Raw genomic sequence first — 18,929 nt, 5'->3', positions numbered from 1 at the left:
TTTCAAGGGCAGCTCCAAGTACAGCACGCTTCAGTAGTCTACTCTGGATGTTACTCAGGCATAAATGACAGTGATCAGGTCTGCTTCCTTGTAGAACAACCACAACTTCTCTGGATTTAAGTGGAAAGGAGAAATATAGCCAACTGTATCATTAGCATATTAATAATATTTTGCCTCATATCTACAGATGATTTGTTCCAGCGGCTCCATGCAGCCTTTTCAAAGGCAACAAGATAAATATTTGAGCAAGATGATGTCAAAGATCCTGGGGCAGAACTGAAGTCTAGAAATGCCTTCTGAAATTTGCCCTTCAAGAAGGATTTAAACCAACACAGGTCCATACCAACTAAGCCTACTTCTGTCAGGAGATCCAGATCATGGTCAACAGTATTAACTGCCATAGAGATTTTAATTGGAACAAAAAAACTGGTCAGTCAACCAACTGTTCACACCATTACTCTGAATTTGACTCCTACCTTTCTCCAGCCCACTGATCTGGTTTTTAAGGGTGTCCCTTTCATTTTCTGCCTGTGCCTTATGTTCCTCCACAGTACGTAGTTTCCGCTGCATAAGCTCTCTTGTTTTGGTAAGCTTTGCAATTTCTTGACGCATCTGAGACACCTCATCTTCTCTTGCCTATGTAAGACAAGCAATGGAGATACAATAGTCATAGAATTTAACAGCTCATAGCCTCTCTGCTACCAAGATAGGTGCCATGTGTTAAGGAAAAATAAAGCAATGGCAGTAATAGCAATAGCCATTTCCAATAAAATACAAGTTACAAGAAGTACACCATCAGTGCAATCAAAAGAACATTGTCCTGGAAGTAATCCCCATCAAATAGAACTGAGTAGGGTTCTGAGTAGACCTGCTTATGGTTGCGCCTGTTCTTCATCCTCTACTCTCCAGAGTGTATCCCTTTTCTCTTTGAACTCATGGGCTTCTTAGTACCATGAAAATATTTGGTAATACAGCTAACTACTACCTTCCCGCAGAAGCAAGAGCTAAAGCTTCTCTCCACCACCTGGATGGCTTCAACTCTGTCCACCCGTGAGGAAGGGCTACTGAGTCTTCCTCATGTAAATTGAAGTTTGCACCTCTCTTCTGTTCTGCCACTAGTTCTGTTTCCTGTATACAAGTGATGGGGGGGAAAAACAAAGTGGGAACATTAAATTAGAGCTCTCTTTTCAACGTGTGTGCATGCATATGTCTTTCTATGCAAATGTACCTAATGTGTGAAAGTATGTGAGCACTCCTGAGTTTTAGCAGCAGTAGAAAGCAAGGAAGGTACAACACACATTCTTTAAAAATAACAGCTCTCACAAACACTGTAGTTCCCTCTGCTTCTGTGAAAGTCGTGGGAAGATGGCTATGCAAGCTGTCAGGGCAGGGCAGGAGAGGAGGCAGCAAGGGGGAGTGAGCAGCAAAGTAGCAGAGGCAGATGTGACTTTCCCCACAATTCATAGTGCTGCTGGCTAGAAAAAAATATGATAATAAAGAAAAGCAGCAGAAAAGCATTTTTGTTGCAACAAAAATGGCAAAGTTTCCTGTGGTATCTTGAAGACTAAGGCATGAGTTTTCATATGCTAAAAATAAGCTCTTACTTATGAAACCTTATGCTACAATCCATCTTGTTAGTCTACAATGTAACACAATGCTGTTTGTTTTTTCCACACTACATTCAGTATACCAAAAGGAAGATCACTGGTTTTATAATTTTGCAATTGTAGGAACTGAAGGACTTACACAGTCTCCTAGCCTCAGGTTACAGAGAGAGACTATCTAGAGTCAGGGAGACAGAAGGGTCAGGAATTTTCCATCCTCTCTCTCTCTAGTCTGGAGCAATCCCTTTGAAATGCAGATTGGTATTCTTAGGGACTTACTTCTTTCCATCTTCACCTTCCCTCTCCTCACTCTCTGCTCCATCTTGCAGCCATTTGTGAAGAACATGCTCAGCATCCTAGTCTAGATAGATAGAATACTATCTCTACTCCTTTCCTATCCCAAGTGAAGCTCCTTAAGTAAAGAACTCATATTTCTTTGCTAAATACAAAGCGAGGCTGCGTGTGGATATCTGTTCCTCAGCATGCACACATACTGTATGCATGCTTTTGCTGCTTCCAATAGACAACTCTGCCATTAGAAGTGACATCTTTTCTATCAGGTATTTTCTCATGTAATCTTGACAACTTGTAGCTCTGGAATAGAATCCTTATGTTACACTACATCTGGCTAAATCTTTTTGCATATACCTGTAAGTTGTTTTCATTGTTTTAACCAGTAGCACTTCTTGAAAGAGAATTCTTAATCAGAAAGCTACTTCCTCCATTTAGGAGAACAGGTTATACTTTACTAAAGTTCAATAAACTATTGGTTTTCTGTCCTCTTCCTTAACATAAGCCATGTAATCACAGATATGCTCTTAGGTGGAGGAGATTAGATGCAATAGATGAACAATGGCAATATCTTGGGTTTTATATAGTGCCTTTAATCTTAATGAAAGACTGACTTACCTTTGAAAGGCAGCCATTTCTAGGATGCCACAAAAACAGTGCAAAAATCACAAAGTATTGGAGATTCAAATGAAATAAAACAGAAGTATCAGTGGAAAGAGTACATTTTTGTCAAACAACACACATGAACACTTTTCACATATATTACGTTTCAGTACTTTTTGCAAACTCTCCTAATCAAGTCGTGTTGGTTGACCCTTTCCAATTCACATCTGCAGTAGAGATGGACATGAAACGAACCACGGAACAAAATTCCATACGGAATGGCTGGTTCATTTGTACTGAAACACACGTTCCGTGGGAAAGCGTGTTTACGGAACAAATGAATTTTTCCAGCCATTTCGTGGCCGGGTTCGGAGTTTCACAGACCCTGCGCTGGGTTCAGCCGATTATACTGGCAGAGGGCTGTGAAATGACAGCCTCTGGCAGCAGGAGAAAGAGCCTGTCATTTCACAGATTCCACACTGGAACCGGCACGGGGGGCTGTGAAAGTGACAGCCCCTTTCTCCTGCTGCCAAAGCAGCCTCTTTTCCTGCTGCCCAGGCTGTCAGTTTTCCAGACCCCATGCAGGGTCTGTGAAACTGACAGCCCGGGCAGCAGGAAAAGAGGCTGTCAGTTTCACAGCTCCCACGCCAATTCCAGCGCGGGGTCTGTGAAATGACAGCCTCAAGAACCACGAACTGGGAAAAGGTCAGAAGTTCGTGGTTCGTGAAATGCTACGAACCATGACTCACGTAGTTTGGGGTTTTTTTGGTTCATGCCCGTGTCTAATCTCCAGCTCTGATTTAGTAAGATATTTCATCCTTTACTTTGAATTATTCCAAAACAATCAAAACATCAGAAAGGTAGCACAATGCATCACAGCATTAGTCTAAATATACACTCATGGTACAATCCTAAACAGTGTTACCCCCTTTAAAATCCATTAAAATCAATGGATTTAGAAGAATGTAACCTTGCTTAAGGCTGCAGTGTCACATGCTCAAATAACTGACACGCAAAAAGATCAAATGTTCACATATGTAAACATACAGAAATTCCGATATGGTACCATATTATTTCAGAATTGCAATTATGATGTTACAGAAAGGTAACCTTGGACTTACTCTCAGCTCTGTGTTTTTCTGCTGGTTTTCTTGCATGAGTTGTTCAATGGCCAAGCTATGCTGTTCATTCTCTTGCTGGAGTTTGGAATTTCTCGCTGTAAACTGTTCCAGTTCTTTTGTGGCTCTTTCATTCAGGATCTGAAAGATTGCAATGCAAATCCAATAAATTTGTTTGCAATCTGCTTATTGTACTTACTCAAATAAACCAGCATTACTTCAAGCTTCTCAAGATTTTCAGGGAGATGGAAACACCTTCACATTTTATTCTATCATTTTAATCATTAATTAAACTATTAACACACCGAGAACTGTGATAACTATTTAGCAACTGGGAGGATGGGTGACAACTCATAATGAATAACACAGTAGGCGTATTTTTTCAGGATCTTTGCAAGACTCTCTCACAGGTGGCAGATATTTTAATTCCTGTTTGCCATTTGGCAGCCATAGTATATAACAACAATTATTGTAATAACTGCAAAATAACAGAAGAGTAAAACAAATTTCATTTGTAGTAGCAAAAAGGAGCTCAGTATTTTAGTAAAAAACTACATTAATAAAAGGAAGAGCCATAGCTGAGCAGTAAGGCAATTAGTTTGCATGCAGAAGTCTGGGTTCAGTCTCTAGCATACTCAGTTAAAGTTTCACAGGAAACAGGACTGGAAAAACCCATGTCTAAGGCTGAGAGTTACTGCCAGTCAAAGCAGACAACACTGGGCTACACAGACCAACAGTGTAAGGATGTAAGAAATTGATGAACCAAGGGAGGGGGGTTCTGGCTTGCACTGAAGGGATGGAGCCTCATTGCAGGAAAGGACTCATTGGCAGGGTTGGGTTCTATTACCACAAAGCCCTTCTCCCTCTCATCCTCCCTGAGCTGCCACTTCTTAAGCTTCAGAGACATGCAGCCACTCCTCCTTGGCTCTGAACCTCGCCCCAGCAAGGGGGCCTGTCCCTGCAAGGGGAAGTCCTACCCCTCCATAAATGGTCAACATGCCCCCTTCCCACCCCTGAGGACAGATGCTGCTGGCCTTGCCTGTGTCAGCCATGCCATCCCCAGCTTCCTCTCCCAAGAGAAGCCCCCACCACTGCTGGGCCTGGGGCAAGGCCCATTCTAGAAGATGGAGAGCCCTTTGGTCCATCCACTGCTGCACATTTGTTGCAGGACAAATTGGGGGTGGACCCCCCAGTGTCCAGTGAGTGGACATCTGAGGGACTCAAGTTGAGTGAGGGGATGGGAAGTCCAGGGACATTGAGTGGCCCTAAGATAGATGACATAAAGCAGCTTCATATGTTCCATATCTTTGTAATGTAAGCACTCGGCCCCGGCCTCCGCCATACTTAATAGCTGTTTAATAGCCACCTGCGATATAAAAATCACAAGACCTCTGGATTAATGCAGCCTGATCTGCAGTGGGGGAATTCCAGCCAGAGTTGCTGAGTCCCACATGAGATTAGGCATGAGACATTCATGCAAATGCAGAGGACTGAGGTGATTTGATTTACTGCCTCCCCAGCTGCGGGTGTGAGCTGTTATAAGAAAGGGTCTCATTGTGTCACCCCACTTAGCCCATCCTGATACCCTCCTTCTGTGATGGAATCCCCACCTAAGATCAAGGATTAATCAATGGAGCACAGTTAAGTTTAATTTGTCTCGGGGAAAGGACCCCGTAAATACTGGTGGAGTTATCCTGTAGTTACCCCTCTCGTATAGCCTTGCTCCTTGCCCACTTACTCACAAGGAGTCCTATTCCAGGTAACAGTCATAATTTTTATTTTTATTTATTTATTTATTTTTTCAATTTATATACTGCCCATCCCCAGGGGCTCTGGGCGGTGAACAGTTAAAATCGATAAAAACAAGAACTAAAATCAATATACAAATAATAAAAATAATTTCTTGTGTGCATAATTTTCTGATGCTAGATCAAATATAGACAACCCTTTCATGCATACCAAACAGTAAGCCAAAAGCAGGAATGCAGTTGAGCTAGGAGAAAATCAGGTAATAGCTAGGAGCCCAAAGGGCAGGCTGGAAGCACACAGGGTCTTGAGAAAGAATCACCTCACATACAATAGCAATAGTTTAAAATTAACATTTGGTGCATGGTAGTGCAAATTTGATTGTGAACTCTTGCTAATGTTACGTCTTTGTAAACTTGCATTCGGCTTCTTTTTGTTCACATGAAATCCCACCAAATCACCAAATTCCTTTATTTTATCCATTATTTTTGGCATACTGTCCATTGGATCTTCCACTATCAACATTACGTCATCCGCAAATGCCCTGACTTTGTAGGAAAATTCCTTTATTTTTATGCCACGGATTGTATCGTCCTCTCGAATTTGAATCAGCAAAATTTCCAAAATCAAAATGAACAACAATGGAGATAATGGGCAACCTTGTCTTGTGCCCTTACCTATTTTCAATTTTTTAGTCAAATCATCATTAACTACAATTGCTGCACACTGGTCTTTGTAAATTCCTTTAACTGCTTGTGTGAACTTTTCTCCCATTTGCAGCTTTTCCATAGTGGCAAACATAAAATCCCAGTTCAAATTGTCAAATGCTTTTTCCGTGTCTACAAAAAAGAAACCAACTTCCCTATCACAATGCTTATCGTAATATTCAATAGCGTTTATTACTGTCCTTAAATTGTCCTTAATTTGTCTATTGGGTAGGAATCCAGCTTGTTCTTCTGCAATAGATTCCGACATCCATCCCTTTAATCTTTCCACCATAATGTTCGCAAATATTTTATAGTCATTATTCAGCAACGAAATTGGCCAATAATTCTTAACGTTGGTCAAATCCTGTCCATCTTTCGGGATCAATGATATATTAGCTTCATTCCATGAATCAGGAATCTTTTGGTCTTGTAATATTCCGTTAATTACCTCACTTAGAAACGGTGTCAGCTCATTGGCCATCATTCTATAGAACTTTGCTGTTATTCCATCTGGTCCCGGTGCTTTCCCTAATTTTGTTGATTGTATAGCTTCTTTTATTTCTTCCTCTGTCACTTCCCTATTTAACTTCTCTTTCCATTCCTCTGAAATTACTGGAAGCTTCACTTTCTCCAAATATTCCGCTATTGAATCTCTGTTCACCTCTTTCTTTTGGTACAGCTTTGCATAAAATTTTAAAAAGGCTCTACTAATGGCTGATTGATCTGTCAATGTTTTATCTTCCTCTCGAATCTTAGTTATGATTTTCTTCTCCCCTTTTTTTTTTAATTGCCACGCTAAATATTTCCCAGGCTTATTTGCACCTTCAAACGACTTCTGTTTCATTTTTTTAAAAATTCCACTCCAATTCTCTATTGTTCATTGCCGTCAATTGTTCCTGCAGGATTTTCATATCCTGAAATATTTTCTTTTTTCCTGGTCTTTTTTTAAGTTGTCTCTCTTTGGCTTTAATTTTTTCCATAACTTCAAGTCTCTTTTCTTCCCTACTCCTCCTAGCTCTTGCATTCAGATCCATTAGCGTTCCTCTAATAACAGCTTTATATGTGTCCCATACCTTGTTAGTTGGTACATCCTTATTCAAATTGCACTGTATAAAAAATTTGGTCTCTCTTCGTAACAACGCCATATTTTCTTCCGTTTGCAGCAAGTCTTCATTTATCCTCCATCCTCTTTTCTTTTAATTTTTCCCAAATCTCCACATAACTGGATTGTGATCTGAGCCTACCTTGGGCATTATCTCCACATCTCTAGTCCATACCACCAGTTCTTTGGAGGCCCAGATCATGTCAATTCTTGATAGTGTAAAATGTCTTGCAGAGTAAAATGTATATTGTCTATTTTTCGGATTTTGTCTCCTCCACACATCTTCCAGACTTTCTTGTTCCTTAATCGCAAAACACAATTTTGGCAAAAGTCCTCTCTTTTTCTGTGCACTTTTAGATTTCTTGTCTTCTTCCAAATTTGTAACTCCATTGAAGTCACCTGCCAAAATTATTTGATCATAAGTCAATTCATCTAATTGTTCCTGTAAGTCCTTGAAAAAATTTTCTTTTGCTCCACTGGGCGCATAAATTCCAATCACCAAAATCTTCTTAGAGTTCCAAATTATTTCCACTGCAATATATCTAGCTTCTGTATCACTTAGAACCAGTTTTGGCTGTAGCTCCTCCTTTATATATAATACAACTCCTCTCTTTTTCTTTTTGGAAGCTGCTACAAATTCATTTCCAAGTTTTGCAAGTTTCAAATATTTCACATCCTGTTTTTTAATATGTGTCTCTTGCAAACACACTATATTACATTTTTGTTTTAAAAGCCAGTGGAAAATAGTCTTACGTTTAAAAGGTGAATTTAGTCCATTTACATTCCAAGATATGATTTTACACTCCATGATCAAATTTTAGCTCCTTTTGGTAAGTCTTTTTCATTGTCCCTGATAAACCTTTCCATCTCCTGGCCAGATCTGATGATTTTCCTTACACCACCAAATTCAAAAGCCAGTCCTTCAGGTATTTCCCATCTGTATCTGATTTTTATGTCTTTTAACATCTGGACCAGCTCTCTATACTTCTTCCTCTCCAACAACACCGATCTGGGCAGTTCTTTCATTATTCTCACCACTTTCCCATCAACCTCTAATGGGTCCTGAAATTGTTTACTCACAATTGACTCTCTTGTCTTTCTAGTTGTAAATTGCACAATCATATCTCTTGGTAACTTCCTTTGAGCTGCAAATTTTGAGTTAATTCTGTATGTCACGTCCAGAAGTGCTGCAATCTCCTCTTCTTCTTTTCCCAGGTATGCCGCCAAAATTTCTGTAATCTGCTCTTGGGCTGTTTTTTCCAAAACTTCCGGGATTCCACGAAATCTCACTTGTCTTTCCATTTGTTTACATTCAGCTACGGCCATTCTTCCCTTCACGCCTCTCAGCTCCATTCTCTGCACATCTGCCAAGGTATCAGCCGCCTTTTCTACTGCGTTAACTCTCTGCTGTGTAACTTGCATTTCTTTTTGAACCTGATCCATATTCTTCGCTAATTCTGCCATCTCCGATTTAAGTGTCTCTTTAAAGTCTTTCAAATTTTTCGCCATCTTTTGCATCATATCTTTAAGCTCTTTATTCCCTTCCGAAACTTTTTTGTCTAGGTTTTCCAGTGCCATTTGCCATTCCTTCTTCGACATCATGGGGCTAGCTCTACTTCGCTCCCACGAGTCTGCTCTTTTCCTTAGCTCCGTGGCGTGATTTTATTATTTTCCTTTATTTTTAAAAGTCAAAGTTTAAGTTATTTTTGTAAAAACTGATGTTTACGCGGTCCAAAATGTCGGGCGTCTTTTCTCTATGGTTTTATTCTGGGGCAGCCACCCTTACCCTTGTCTAAGATGGCCTACTTCCGTTTTCCTTGAAGCCGCAGCTTTGCCCTCTTCAAAAATGGCGATATTCCACTTCCGCTGCTTACAAGCCGCTTCTCGTCAAGCTCTTTATGGTTCTGACGCACTTCCTGTTCCTCTCCGTTTCACAGCAGTTCTCGCGATGTTGAAAGTTTCTCACAGTCCACTATCTCTTTCTAGCCGCAGGTATGTAAACAATAATCGTTTTTTCCGCTCTAACTTTTCTTTACAATGTCACTTTTTAATAATTTATTTGCCGGAGTTTTCTCAGTTATATATCAAGTCTTTTGCAGTTTTCTAGATCTCTTTGTCACTTTATTTCTTATTGTAATCAGTTGAGAGAGAGCAATCTTTACCTTCTTAGATGTTTCTCTTGGGTTGTAATCGCTGCTTCGATTATCCAATCGATTCAGGTTCCCTTCTTAGTTTGCTGAAGCTTGGGCATGTAGGTCTTATGCCAAAATTTGACTCCAAAGTCGCTGCAGAGATCTCAGCAACCTCTCTTCGGGTGGGACCTCAAGGGTGGATGGGGGCTCGTTACGTAGAACCCCCCTCACACCCAAGATCAATGCGCCCTCAAGGTCTTGAGCATACTTGCCTGTTCTCCGCCTGAGAACAGGGGGCTGCGGGCAGTTTGCACCCCTCCAGCCCTACAAACAGTGACTCGGACAGCCCAGCTCCCTGAGCTGCGTTAGACCTCCATGGATCCCAAGCCGGAAGTCAGCCAAGTACAATCCTTGTTTTCTCCTCCCCCTTTGTATGTTGGCACCACAACAACTTCATAGACAGATATTCCATTTTTTTCCAGCACACAGACAAAACTGGTTGCCTGTTCCTGTGCTAGAGCCTTAGTGTCTCTCTACCAGTTCAAATCTATCTTCAGTCAAAAGTATTTTCATCTTAGAATATACCAGCCTTTTCTTCTGCTTAATAGATCTTCTGCTGGGGATTTGTTATTGTATACGTGGAAAAGCATATGGGAGACAAGGACCACTGCATGACAATCAGTAGGCACTTTAGAGTTAAAATTAAAACTGGACAGAATATTCCCTACTCAGTGCATTTTGGGACAAGAGCTGCATCTAGCACATTAATTGAGCAAAGTTAGGGTTAATTCACACATTATGAAATCCTGCTGTCCCCTGCATGTCCGGTCACTAACAAGGACAGGGGTTCTGTACTCAGAACTTAATTCCCAAGAACATATAGGCCCAATCTGCATCTGGGGGGAGGGGGCATAAACCTTTCACTGTTACCATTTTCCTGACCCAAAGCAGCCCAAAGGAACCATTATTTGCCCAACTGCAGAAACACAGCACCTCCTCAGGGCCATTTCGGTTCTGGAAAACAACATCAGGGGGGAGGTTCTCTCTCCCCATGCACCAGGGTCCAGAATTCCCCAACCATGTCTGTCAATCAGAAATCTAGAGGTCACAGAGCTGCCAACTGACAACTCCTGGGGCAGGGGGGGGGGACTTTCATATATGGTGTCCCACAGCACTGCATCATCACAGCCAGCCGCATAAGTGGAAGTGACAGTGCAGCGTCATATTCTAGGATTTCCCCAAAACTACTGTAAAAAACATAGCGTTTCAGTGAAATTCTAGAGCATTCCATTACACAATGACATCACTTCTGATTATGTGGCTGGAAGTGACATTGCAGCATGGCAGGTCACTGTTTCAGCCTATACCCTAAAGGGGGGTCCTCCTTACAAGTTGGAGAATTAGCATACAAGGAGACGCAGTGAGAGGGGGTAACTAGCAGGATATCCACCAATGGATACCAGGATCATTCCCCTAAAGCAGGGGTGGGCAATTGTTTTGGCTCGGGGGCCACTTTGTGGGAGCGGAGGTTAGCGGAGGGCCGCACCTTTTAAAATGATTGCATTCATTAGTTAACTTTGCATTTCAGAAAAGGTATAAATTGTATCATAAAAATCAATAAATATAAATTAAATAAAATAGTGGTCGTTTTATTCAATTTATTTATTGTGCTAATTTCATATCATCTATAGCTGCAAGCACATTTAATTTTAGAATCAGTTTAATGAGACAAATGTACCCTATCACACTTTTCTACTGTCTTGGCGGGCCACAAAAAACTCTGTAGCGGGCCGCAATTTGCCCACCCCTGCCTTAAAGAACTCTCTGAAAGAACCAGGCAGGCGTTTAACAGGAATGGTTTTATTAAAGGGGCTGCAAAAACAAACACAGGAGAACACACACACACATCATATACACAGAGCTAGCTATAAAACAGGGAGGAAGAGGAGAGAGAGATTCAGGGTTGGGTGATGTTTACCAGTCTAGGAGATAGAGGATGTCCAAAGATAGTAGCAGCTGAGAGACCAGCGCTTCACAGTAAGAGGAAGGAGAAGGCTCAGACTCACATCTGAGGGTGTGCGTAGAATCCTGGGATGCACACACACACAGGTATAGCTGGGCAGCCCAATTATACTGTGGAACATATTTTGGGACAGGATTGTGTCTTCTGCCCCAAGAACAATAGCTTAATGGCTGTCTCCGGAGACTAAAAAATGGGAAAGGCTTGATTAAACCTTCCTGGTGTTGCTAAAGGTAAGAAAGGTGATTGATGACTGTGATTGTTGGATAAGAAGGGAGGAGGAAAGGGGAAGACTGGCAGGGTGTGGATAAGATTAATTTGGGAACTCTTGGAAGTCTTCTTTTGTCTTACATCTTTGCACAACTCCAGGCTGCAGGGCTGCTAGCTAGTCCTGCTTCATGACTCACATGCCCGTGATTTTCCCTTCCAGCCAGGTCGGGAACTCTTCTGCCTAGCCAGGCAATGAGCCATGTGCCTGAAGCGCATGAGGAGAGGGGTTTATGATACAGCCATATTCATAAACTGCTAACAAGCTCACATATTTTCTCCCTCCCCTCTGTATCAAGTGGCAGCAGGGAAACAAGACCAAAGGTTGGATGTTGCCCACCAAACTGGGCACCCTGACCTCCCTAAGTAGTCATGCGGGGGAAGCAAGGGCTTGATAATGTGTAAATGGCTCTTAGCGTCATTCTAGTGGCTGCATTGTATTATTTTGTCAGAGCTGGCTCACAGTTACCATCCAAAATGTGTAATTCTTACAACAGTAAAAAAAAAATCTCTACAGAAAAGTGAGCTTCTTCTTTAGCCCTGTATAAACAATGGTGTTGTTTGATTTTACTGAGATTTTCCATTGAATTAACAACTGTCACACACTTCTACCCACACTCAGTCAAGGACTGGAAGGGAGAAAAGGACCATAAATTTGAATGACACAGGCAACTCCTAAAGAATTTTGCTCTAGGAAGAACTGTTTTACAATTACCAACCCTCTTTTGCTGTTTACCAAAATTACTTCTCTGAAGGCTATGCAGCATGAGAGGAAATGGGCTGAAAAAACAAACTAATTTCAGAGGACCATTTTAAGGCCAAGCCACAAAAGGGCTACACATTTATGTTTTGTTTTAAAAGATACTTTACACTCCAGCAGCAACTTCTATCAAAAAACCATTACCAGCATTCAGTTAGGTAACCTCAAAAAGAAACATGACAGACAGCGAAGTATATTTGCCATGTTTTGCTATTTATCTGACTTCAACATTTCAGTGAGACATGAACAATGGTAAAGAATAATGCTACTAGAAAAAAATATTGAGGAGAAGTGTCAGAGTATGAACAGAGACCTAGTCAGAGAGTGAGAGTCTATTCACCTGACTATATTATAATAAAACAACTACAGGCAACAAATAAGCTTTTGCTGACTCAAGTTGTATCAGCCCACGCCATGCCAATCATGCACATGCTGCTGCCTCACAGACTGAATACAGCCAGAATCTGCTACTGGTCTGCCACCGCAAATGTGGTACTGGTGTTCATACATTTGTGCAAAACAACCAGTACAGTACAAGCTGACTTTCTTCCCAGAGTTACCATGGGCTGAAAATGGTTCTGTGAACAGACTGTAAAGCCAAACTTCTCCAAGTTATTTGTGCATGAACTGCAGGCACACGCCCACAAAATGATTCAGTGTAAAGGCAGTGGACCATTTGGTATTCCACCAGTGCAACTACAGGCCCACACCCATTGTGTATGGGCTGTGACCTCAGCTAGATAGTCCTTGATATAATAAACATAGGGAAGACTTAAATATCAGGAACTGTCACAGGACTCAAATAAGGAATTGCTAGGTTCAAACCAGAAACTCTGTCTAAGAGGCCACTCAAGAATTTTGCAAACTAGGGAGTAGGGCTGTGCGCTTTGGGATCCGCTTCGGGTAAAAAAACCTGAAGCGGACCCAATTCGGAAAGCTTCGGTATTCCCGAAACAGGGCCAGCATGCTGGCCCCGCTTCGGAATACCGAAGCAAAGCTTTCTGAAGCATTTGGAAATGTTTCAGAAAGCTTCGGGGCTTGTTTAAAGGGCTGCACCGCTGCTTGCAAGCAGAGGCGGGGCCCTTTAAACAGCAACCCCCCCACCTCCCCCCCACCTACCTTGCAGTGGCTCCAGGCCAGCTCCTCTGCCACTGAGCTGCTGCCATCGCCACCGCACCACCACCCGAGCCTGCGGGGTGATGGGGAAGGCTGGAGCTGCCTCCTCCAGCCCTTCCTGCCCCTCAAATGACCACGGCGTGCCAGTGCCGCGGTGGCCATTTGAGTGGCAGGAAGGGCCGGAGGAGGCGGAGAAAGCCCTTCCTGCCCCTCAAATGGCCGCCATGGTGCCGACACACTGTGGCCATTTGAGGGGCAGGAAGGGCCAGAGGAGGCGGCTCCGGCCTTTCCCACCACCCCGCAGGCTCGGGCGGTGCAGCAGCAGAGGAGCCAGCTGGCTCCAGGCTGCGCAGCCTTGTGCTGCTGCTGCCACCATGGCAGTGGAGGTGGCCCGCCGCCGAGCTCATAACCCTTCCGCCGCCAGGTAAGTGGGTGGGGGTTGGCGGGGTCTCCCCCGGGGGGTGGGGGTTGGAGGGGTTGCCCCAGGGAGGGTGGTGGGGAGTTTCCCCCCTCGTTTCAGTATGCTCCAAATCTTCACGGAACATATCGGAGCGATTTCCGGAACCCAAATACCTGGGGGTCTTCTGGATCAGTTTCCCGCTTCGGGTAAACCCAAAGCAGGAATATCAAATCTCCCCGCCCGTGCACAGCCCTAGTAGGGAGTAGCTCCATCTCTAGAATCTTGCTTTGTAATGTTCTTGTAGCTGTTCCTAGGCAACACTGGAAAAGGCCTCATAGGAAACAAAATCTCATAGTATTCCCCAGCAATACCTCCAGTATTCATCTGATATTTCCCATCTTCTGATTCCTGATTTGCATTTCTCTGCTTCTCAGCTCTCTTGTTGGTGCCTAACCACCAGCCCCACCCCCAAAATCCAGGGATTTCAACTCTTGGTTCCTTCACTTCCATTTGTGCCCTGGAGGTGGGTTTCAGAAGAATGTACCGTTGCTGATACCCAAACAGCCTTCTCAAGCCAGGAAACCTCAAATCTTAAGTAATATTACTCTGATGGCAAATGCGACACATTTCATTCCTCTGAAGATAAACTTCCATAGATGCAGCTTTTGAGGAAATTTGTAGCTGGAGCAATTCTGATCAGAGTTTCCTTGCTTGCTCAGAGTAGCTGGTGTAGCAAGCAATGTGTGCTGCCAATTGGCTACCAGTTGAAAGGTAAAGGTAAAGGTAGAGACGGGAAGTCTTTATCTACTGTGAATTATTGTATTAATGTGTGTCCCAGCCTGAATTTGAAGAGTCCTCAAGTACTTCAGACAGTAATCTAAAAACCAATACTCAGCAGTTATGTTTTCATTAAAATAAAGTTCAAGGGTATGCACATAGCATAATGTGTGTATCTTGTCACATACATTTAGGAGGGATTCTAAGTTGACTTCAACATGCAAAGGGGCCAGCAGCAGCCTTTTCTCCAGAAAGCCAGTGTTGTGTAGTGGTTAGAGTGCTGGACTAGAGCCAGGGAGACCCATGTCTGAATCCAACCTGGGTGACCTTGAGCCATTCAGAGTTGTTGTGAAGATAAAATGTGAAGAACCACCCTACAATCTTTGGGGAAAGGGTGGGATTTGTAAAAATGCACCAAATAAAGAAAGATTGTGTTGAAAGCAAAAATGTCTACATGAGAAAGCCAGTGGTTTCCTCCAGCGTTTTATTCTATTATGAACATAGGAAAAAAGAGCCTTCCTACTGTATCCTTAAACCCAACCTCAATCTTGTATGTTACTATTCTTGAGCTATTCTAGTTTGACAGAACCCCCTCCAATACCTTCTGCTCTTTGAGTTGCTGTTCAAGCTTCAGGAGTTCCTCCTTGTTTTTATTCATTCCCTGCTGCATTGTCTTCATTTCAGCCGTCTTGTTCTCTAAGTCAAGTTGAAGCTGTTTCAGTTCCCTATCCATTTTGTCTTTCTTTCGAGACTCACGTGAAGCCTCATTCTGACGCATCTGGATTTCCTGATTCAGCTGCAGCAGTGACAAAAGAGAAAATATCAAAGTTTTGTTCATATTTCAGTATAAAGTATAAGTATAAAGTATATACTTATAGATTGCTAACTGTGACACTGGATAGTTTATAACAGCTGAAAAAGACTTCCAGAAAATGGAGATGTGACAGGCAACATTCAAGCATCCGTACAAGAAGATGTAAGTTGAGATTATTGTGGCTCAGCAAAAAATTTGCTAAAGAAATTCTGATTGAATGGGAAAGTTAACGGAGAAGAGGCCAGGTGAATAAAAAGAGGTACACTGTTTCCAAGATAGAAGAAAGAGGCAAAGAACCTGACAATAAAGAACAAATGAGAAAGGGTAAATAGAAGACAGGATAAAAATGTTCAAAGTAATGAGTGATAGCCAGAACTAATCTCTGGATCATTAAACTCTGTGACGAAACCAAAAGCTTCAATGCAATGTCTGCAGAACTTAGCTTGTATATGAAAAAGTAAATTTACTGTACAAGAGTTGAAAAAAACCTGCTTAAAGCACAGTTAAAACTGCATCCATCCAATTCTTCATGCTACTTTCATTGCTGTTGGAAACACAGCTTTCATACTATCAGTTGAGCAGAGATTTCTGTCCTGCTCTAGCCATCTAGCAGCTTTCCCTCCCCATTCCTTTCCAGACAGCCTGAACTACAACTGCCAGCACGTTTTCCCTTACCTCTGTAATGAAAAGGGCTGGGAATTCAGAAAAATGAGTACTTTGTGCAATAGACCGTGGCACAGTGAGAAAAATGGCTTGTGTGAATGGCTGATAGCAGAAAAATTGTGCCAGTATGGGAAGATTTGGGAAAGATCAGAGCAGAGCAGGGGGAAATCTGGAAAATGAACATTTAGGGGATGACCATGTGTAGACACTAAAAAAAAATCCACCTCATCAATTCAGAAGCAAAGGCAGGGCAAAACAGCCATGTGGATGCAGTATCTGTCAGAAACCAAGGGATACCTCTGGCTCAGCAACAGTGATAGTACAGAACAAACGTTAAAAACTGTGGCACACAGGAATGATTAAGTGCACACCTGCATAGCATGGCACCATTGTCAAAGACAGTTATAGAGACTGTAATGGCAATTAACTTGAATTAAAACAAAGGAATAATCCTCTAAAGCAGAATTACCACTCTGGCTGAGTCAGTAGATTTGACAAAGAGAAAAGGGCCCAGAGACGGCACACAAGCTGCTCTGAACAAGGTATGTCAAAGATCAATGGAAGAGATGAAAGGCACTGATGATGCCCTGTCACTGATGCCTTCTTGCTGAGCTGCCTGAAAAAGGTTTGGGAAGTGAAATAGCAGGTGGCAGTTAATAAAGGTGAATTGCAAAGGTGGAGAAGCCTTCTCAACAAAGATGACAGTAACCTAGGTAGTGGCACAGACCTGAGCAATGGTGGAGTCTGCCTCAACTTTTGTCCTTTCTGCTTCTGTCTGTTGGTCTGTCATATTTGTTACATTTTCTCGTAACTTTACAACCTCTGATAAAAGCTGGTCTCGCTCCTTTGTTACTTCCTCCTTAAATCTGAGCAATTCCCTCATGCTGGAAGAAAAGAGATCCCAGTCAGCTATGCCATATCGTTCTTGGCTTTCTCAATCGAATGTGCTTTGTGAAGAAGAGCAGCTTGAAGAGAAATGTTTGGCATTAAACTCCCCTTCCATTAAGCCCACAAAAGTTGTCAATTAAATTATAATTCTGTTACAGTTACTAAAAACACCTCCCTTGTGACAGGAATATAAGCTCCTATTATTACAAATAATAGACAAGCAGTTTTTATTCAAATTTAAAAACCATCATTCCCACCTAGGAAAAAAAATTATCATCACATCTCTAACAGGCATGCCCTGCAACATACATGTTGTTTGAGTGCTTATTCCTCCTACTCTTTTCTGTAGTATATTCAAGTCATTGCATGTTATAGGTCAGTTTAGCTACTCTGTGACATAAGGATATTATATAATACACAAATGATGATTCATGATTTGGACAATGTATAGACAAAAGATATAATACAGAGAAAGTACACATTGCCACTGAAATCATTGTGACAGTCAAGTAGATTGTGTTATTATATGCCATTTAAACAAAAGAATAGCAGTAATCACTAGAGCTAATGTCGAAACACTGACAACCATTCCATAGCATCCACAGCAACTTTGCCACCACTCAATAACAATTTGGGATACCAGCAAAGTCCCACACTACCTGTTCATGGAAGGCACCAAAGAGATTGGTGTCTATATAGGCCTAGTAAAATAGTTAAGTCTGAGGAGAGTCTTGTATGGAGAGTCTATATGCAACAGAACCATACAGATTTAGCAAATGTGAGGCCTCTACTTCAAGCTCCCACTGCAACCTGGATGCAGTAGCAAAGGCTGGAGAAGATCAACCCTACAGACACACCTGAGATAGTACTGTGCCATCGATAATTAGATGGTGCAGTGCATGGACCAACAGCCCAACTCAGGTAATTGCCTAGCTCTGACATGCCTCACAGTGCCTAACATTTTGTTCAGTCCTCCCCATTCACTTACCCTTCCACTGTGTTCCTCCAATTGACTGCCAAGACCCTTTGGTTATTGCTTGTTTGATTAGTTCTCTATGTGGGATTTTTTTCATACAGAAGCATTCAATTATGTGAGTCCTCATGCACAATCTGCCCAGATACATATTTATCACCTCAATGAGAACATACCTTATATGTGCAAGTGGGAAGGTTCAACTCTCCCAGCTATGTATGTCTAATTCTCACTGAAATGGTAAACCTGTGACTGGACTGTATTTCAGGCTCAGGGGAATATTGTGGACATAGTTTATTTTTATTTCAGTAAGGCTTCTGATAAGGTTCCACATGACATTCTTGTTGACAAGTTGGTAACATGTAGCTTGGAGCCTATTGCTGTTAGGTGAGTTTGTAACAGGTTAACAGATTGTACCCAAAGAGTACTTGTAAATGGTTCCTCATCCTCTTGGAGAGGAGTGACAAGAGTAATGTCTCAGGGTTCTATCCTGGGCCCTGTGTTGTTCAACGCCTTTATAAATGTCTTGTATGAAGGAATAAAGGGAGTGCTCATATTATATTTGAAGATGATACTAAATTGGGAGGGGTATTGTAGAAGACAGAATCAAGATTCAGGATGATCTTGACAGGCTAGAAAACTGGGTTAGAACTAACAAATTTCAACAGAAAGTAAAGTTCTGTATTTAGGTCGGGAAAATCAAAGGCATAATTATAGGATGGGGAAAACTTGTCTCGGCACTAGCACGTGATACAGATCTAGGAGTCTTATTAGATCTGAACATGAGTCAGCAGTATGATGCAGTAGCTAAAAACGCAAATGCCATTTTAGGCTGTATCAACAGAAGTATGTCCAGATCACATGAAGTGACAGTATCACTTTATTCTGCTCTGGTTGGACCTCACTTGGAGTACTGTGTTCACTTTTGGGCACCATAGTTTAAGAAGG

At 42.1% G+C, this 18,929-nt stretch overlaps 1 protein-coding gene across 1 annotated transcript in view; it reads right to left on the bottom strand.

Annotated features, from left to right (window-relative positions):
* CFAP58 (cilia and flagella associated protein 58) overlaps positions 1 to 18,929 on the bottom strand; it is a 144,924-nt gene that overhangs the window by 111,519 nt on the left and 14,476 nt on the right. The window contains exons 4-7 of the mRNA XM_054983438.1: positions 16,848 to 17,004; positions 15,245 to 15,439; positions 3,620 to 3,757; positions 477 to 636 (exon numbers count right to left, since the gene is read on the bottom strand). Of these exons, the coding sequence (XP_054839413.1) occupies positions 477 to 636; positions 3,620 to 3,757; positions 15,245 to 15,439; positions 16,848 to 17,004 (650 nt within the window). The remainder of the gene's footprint in view (positions 1 to 476; positions 637 to 3,619; positions 3,758 to 15,244; positions 15,440 to 16,847; positions 17,005 to 18,929) is intronic.

This window comes from Eublepharis macularius, chromosome 6 (genome assembly GCF_028583425.1).
Source record: "Eublepharis macularius isolate TG4126 chromosome 6, MPM_Emac_v1.0, whole genome shotgun sequence".
NCBI classification, from domain to species: Eukaryota; Metazoa; Chordata; class Lepidosauria; order Squamata; family Eublepharidae; genus Eublepharis; species Eublepharis macularius.
Note: the sequence above shows the minus strand (reverse complement) of the source record. Positions and strands in the feature narration are given on the sequence as shown.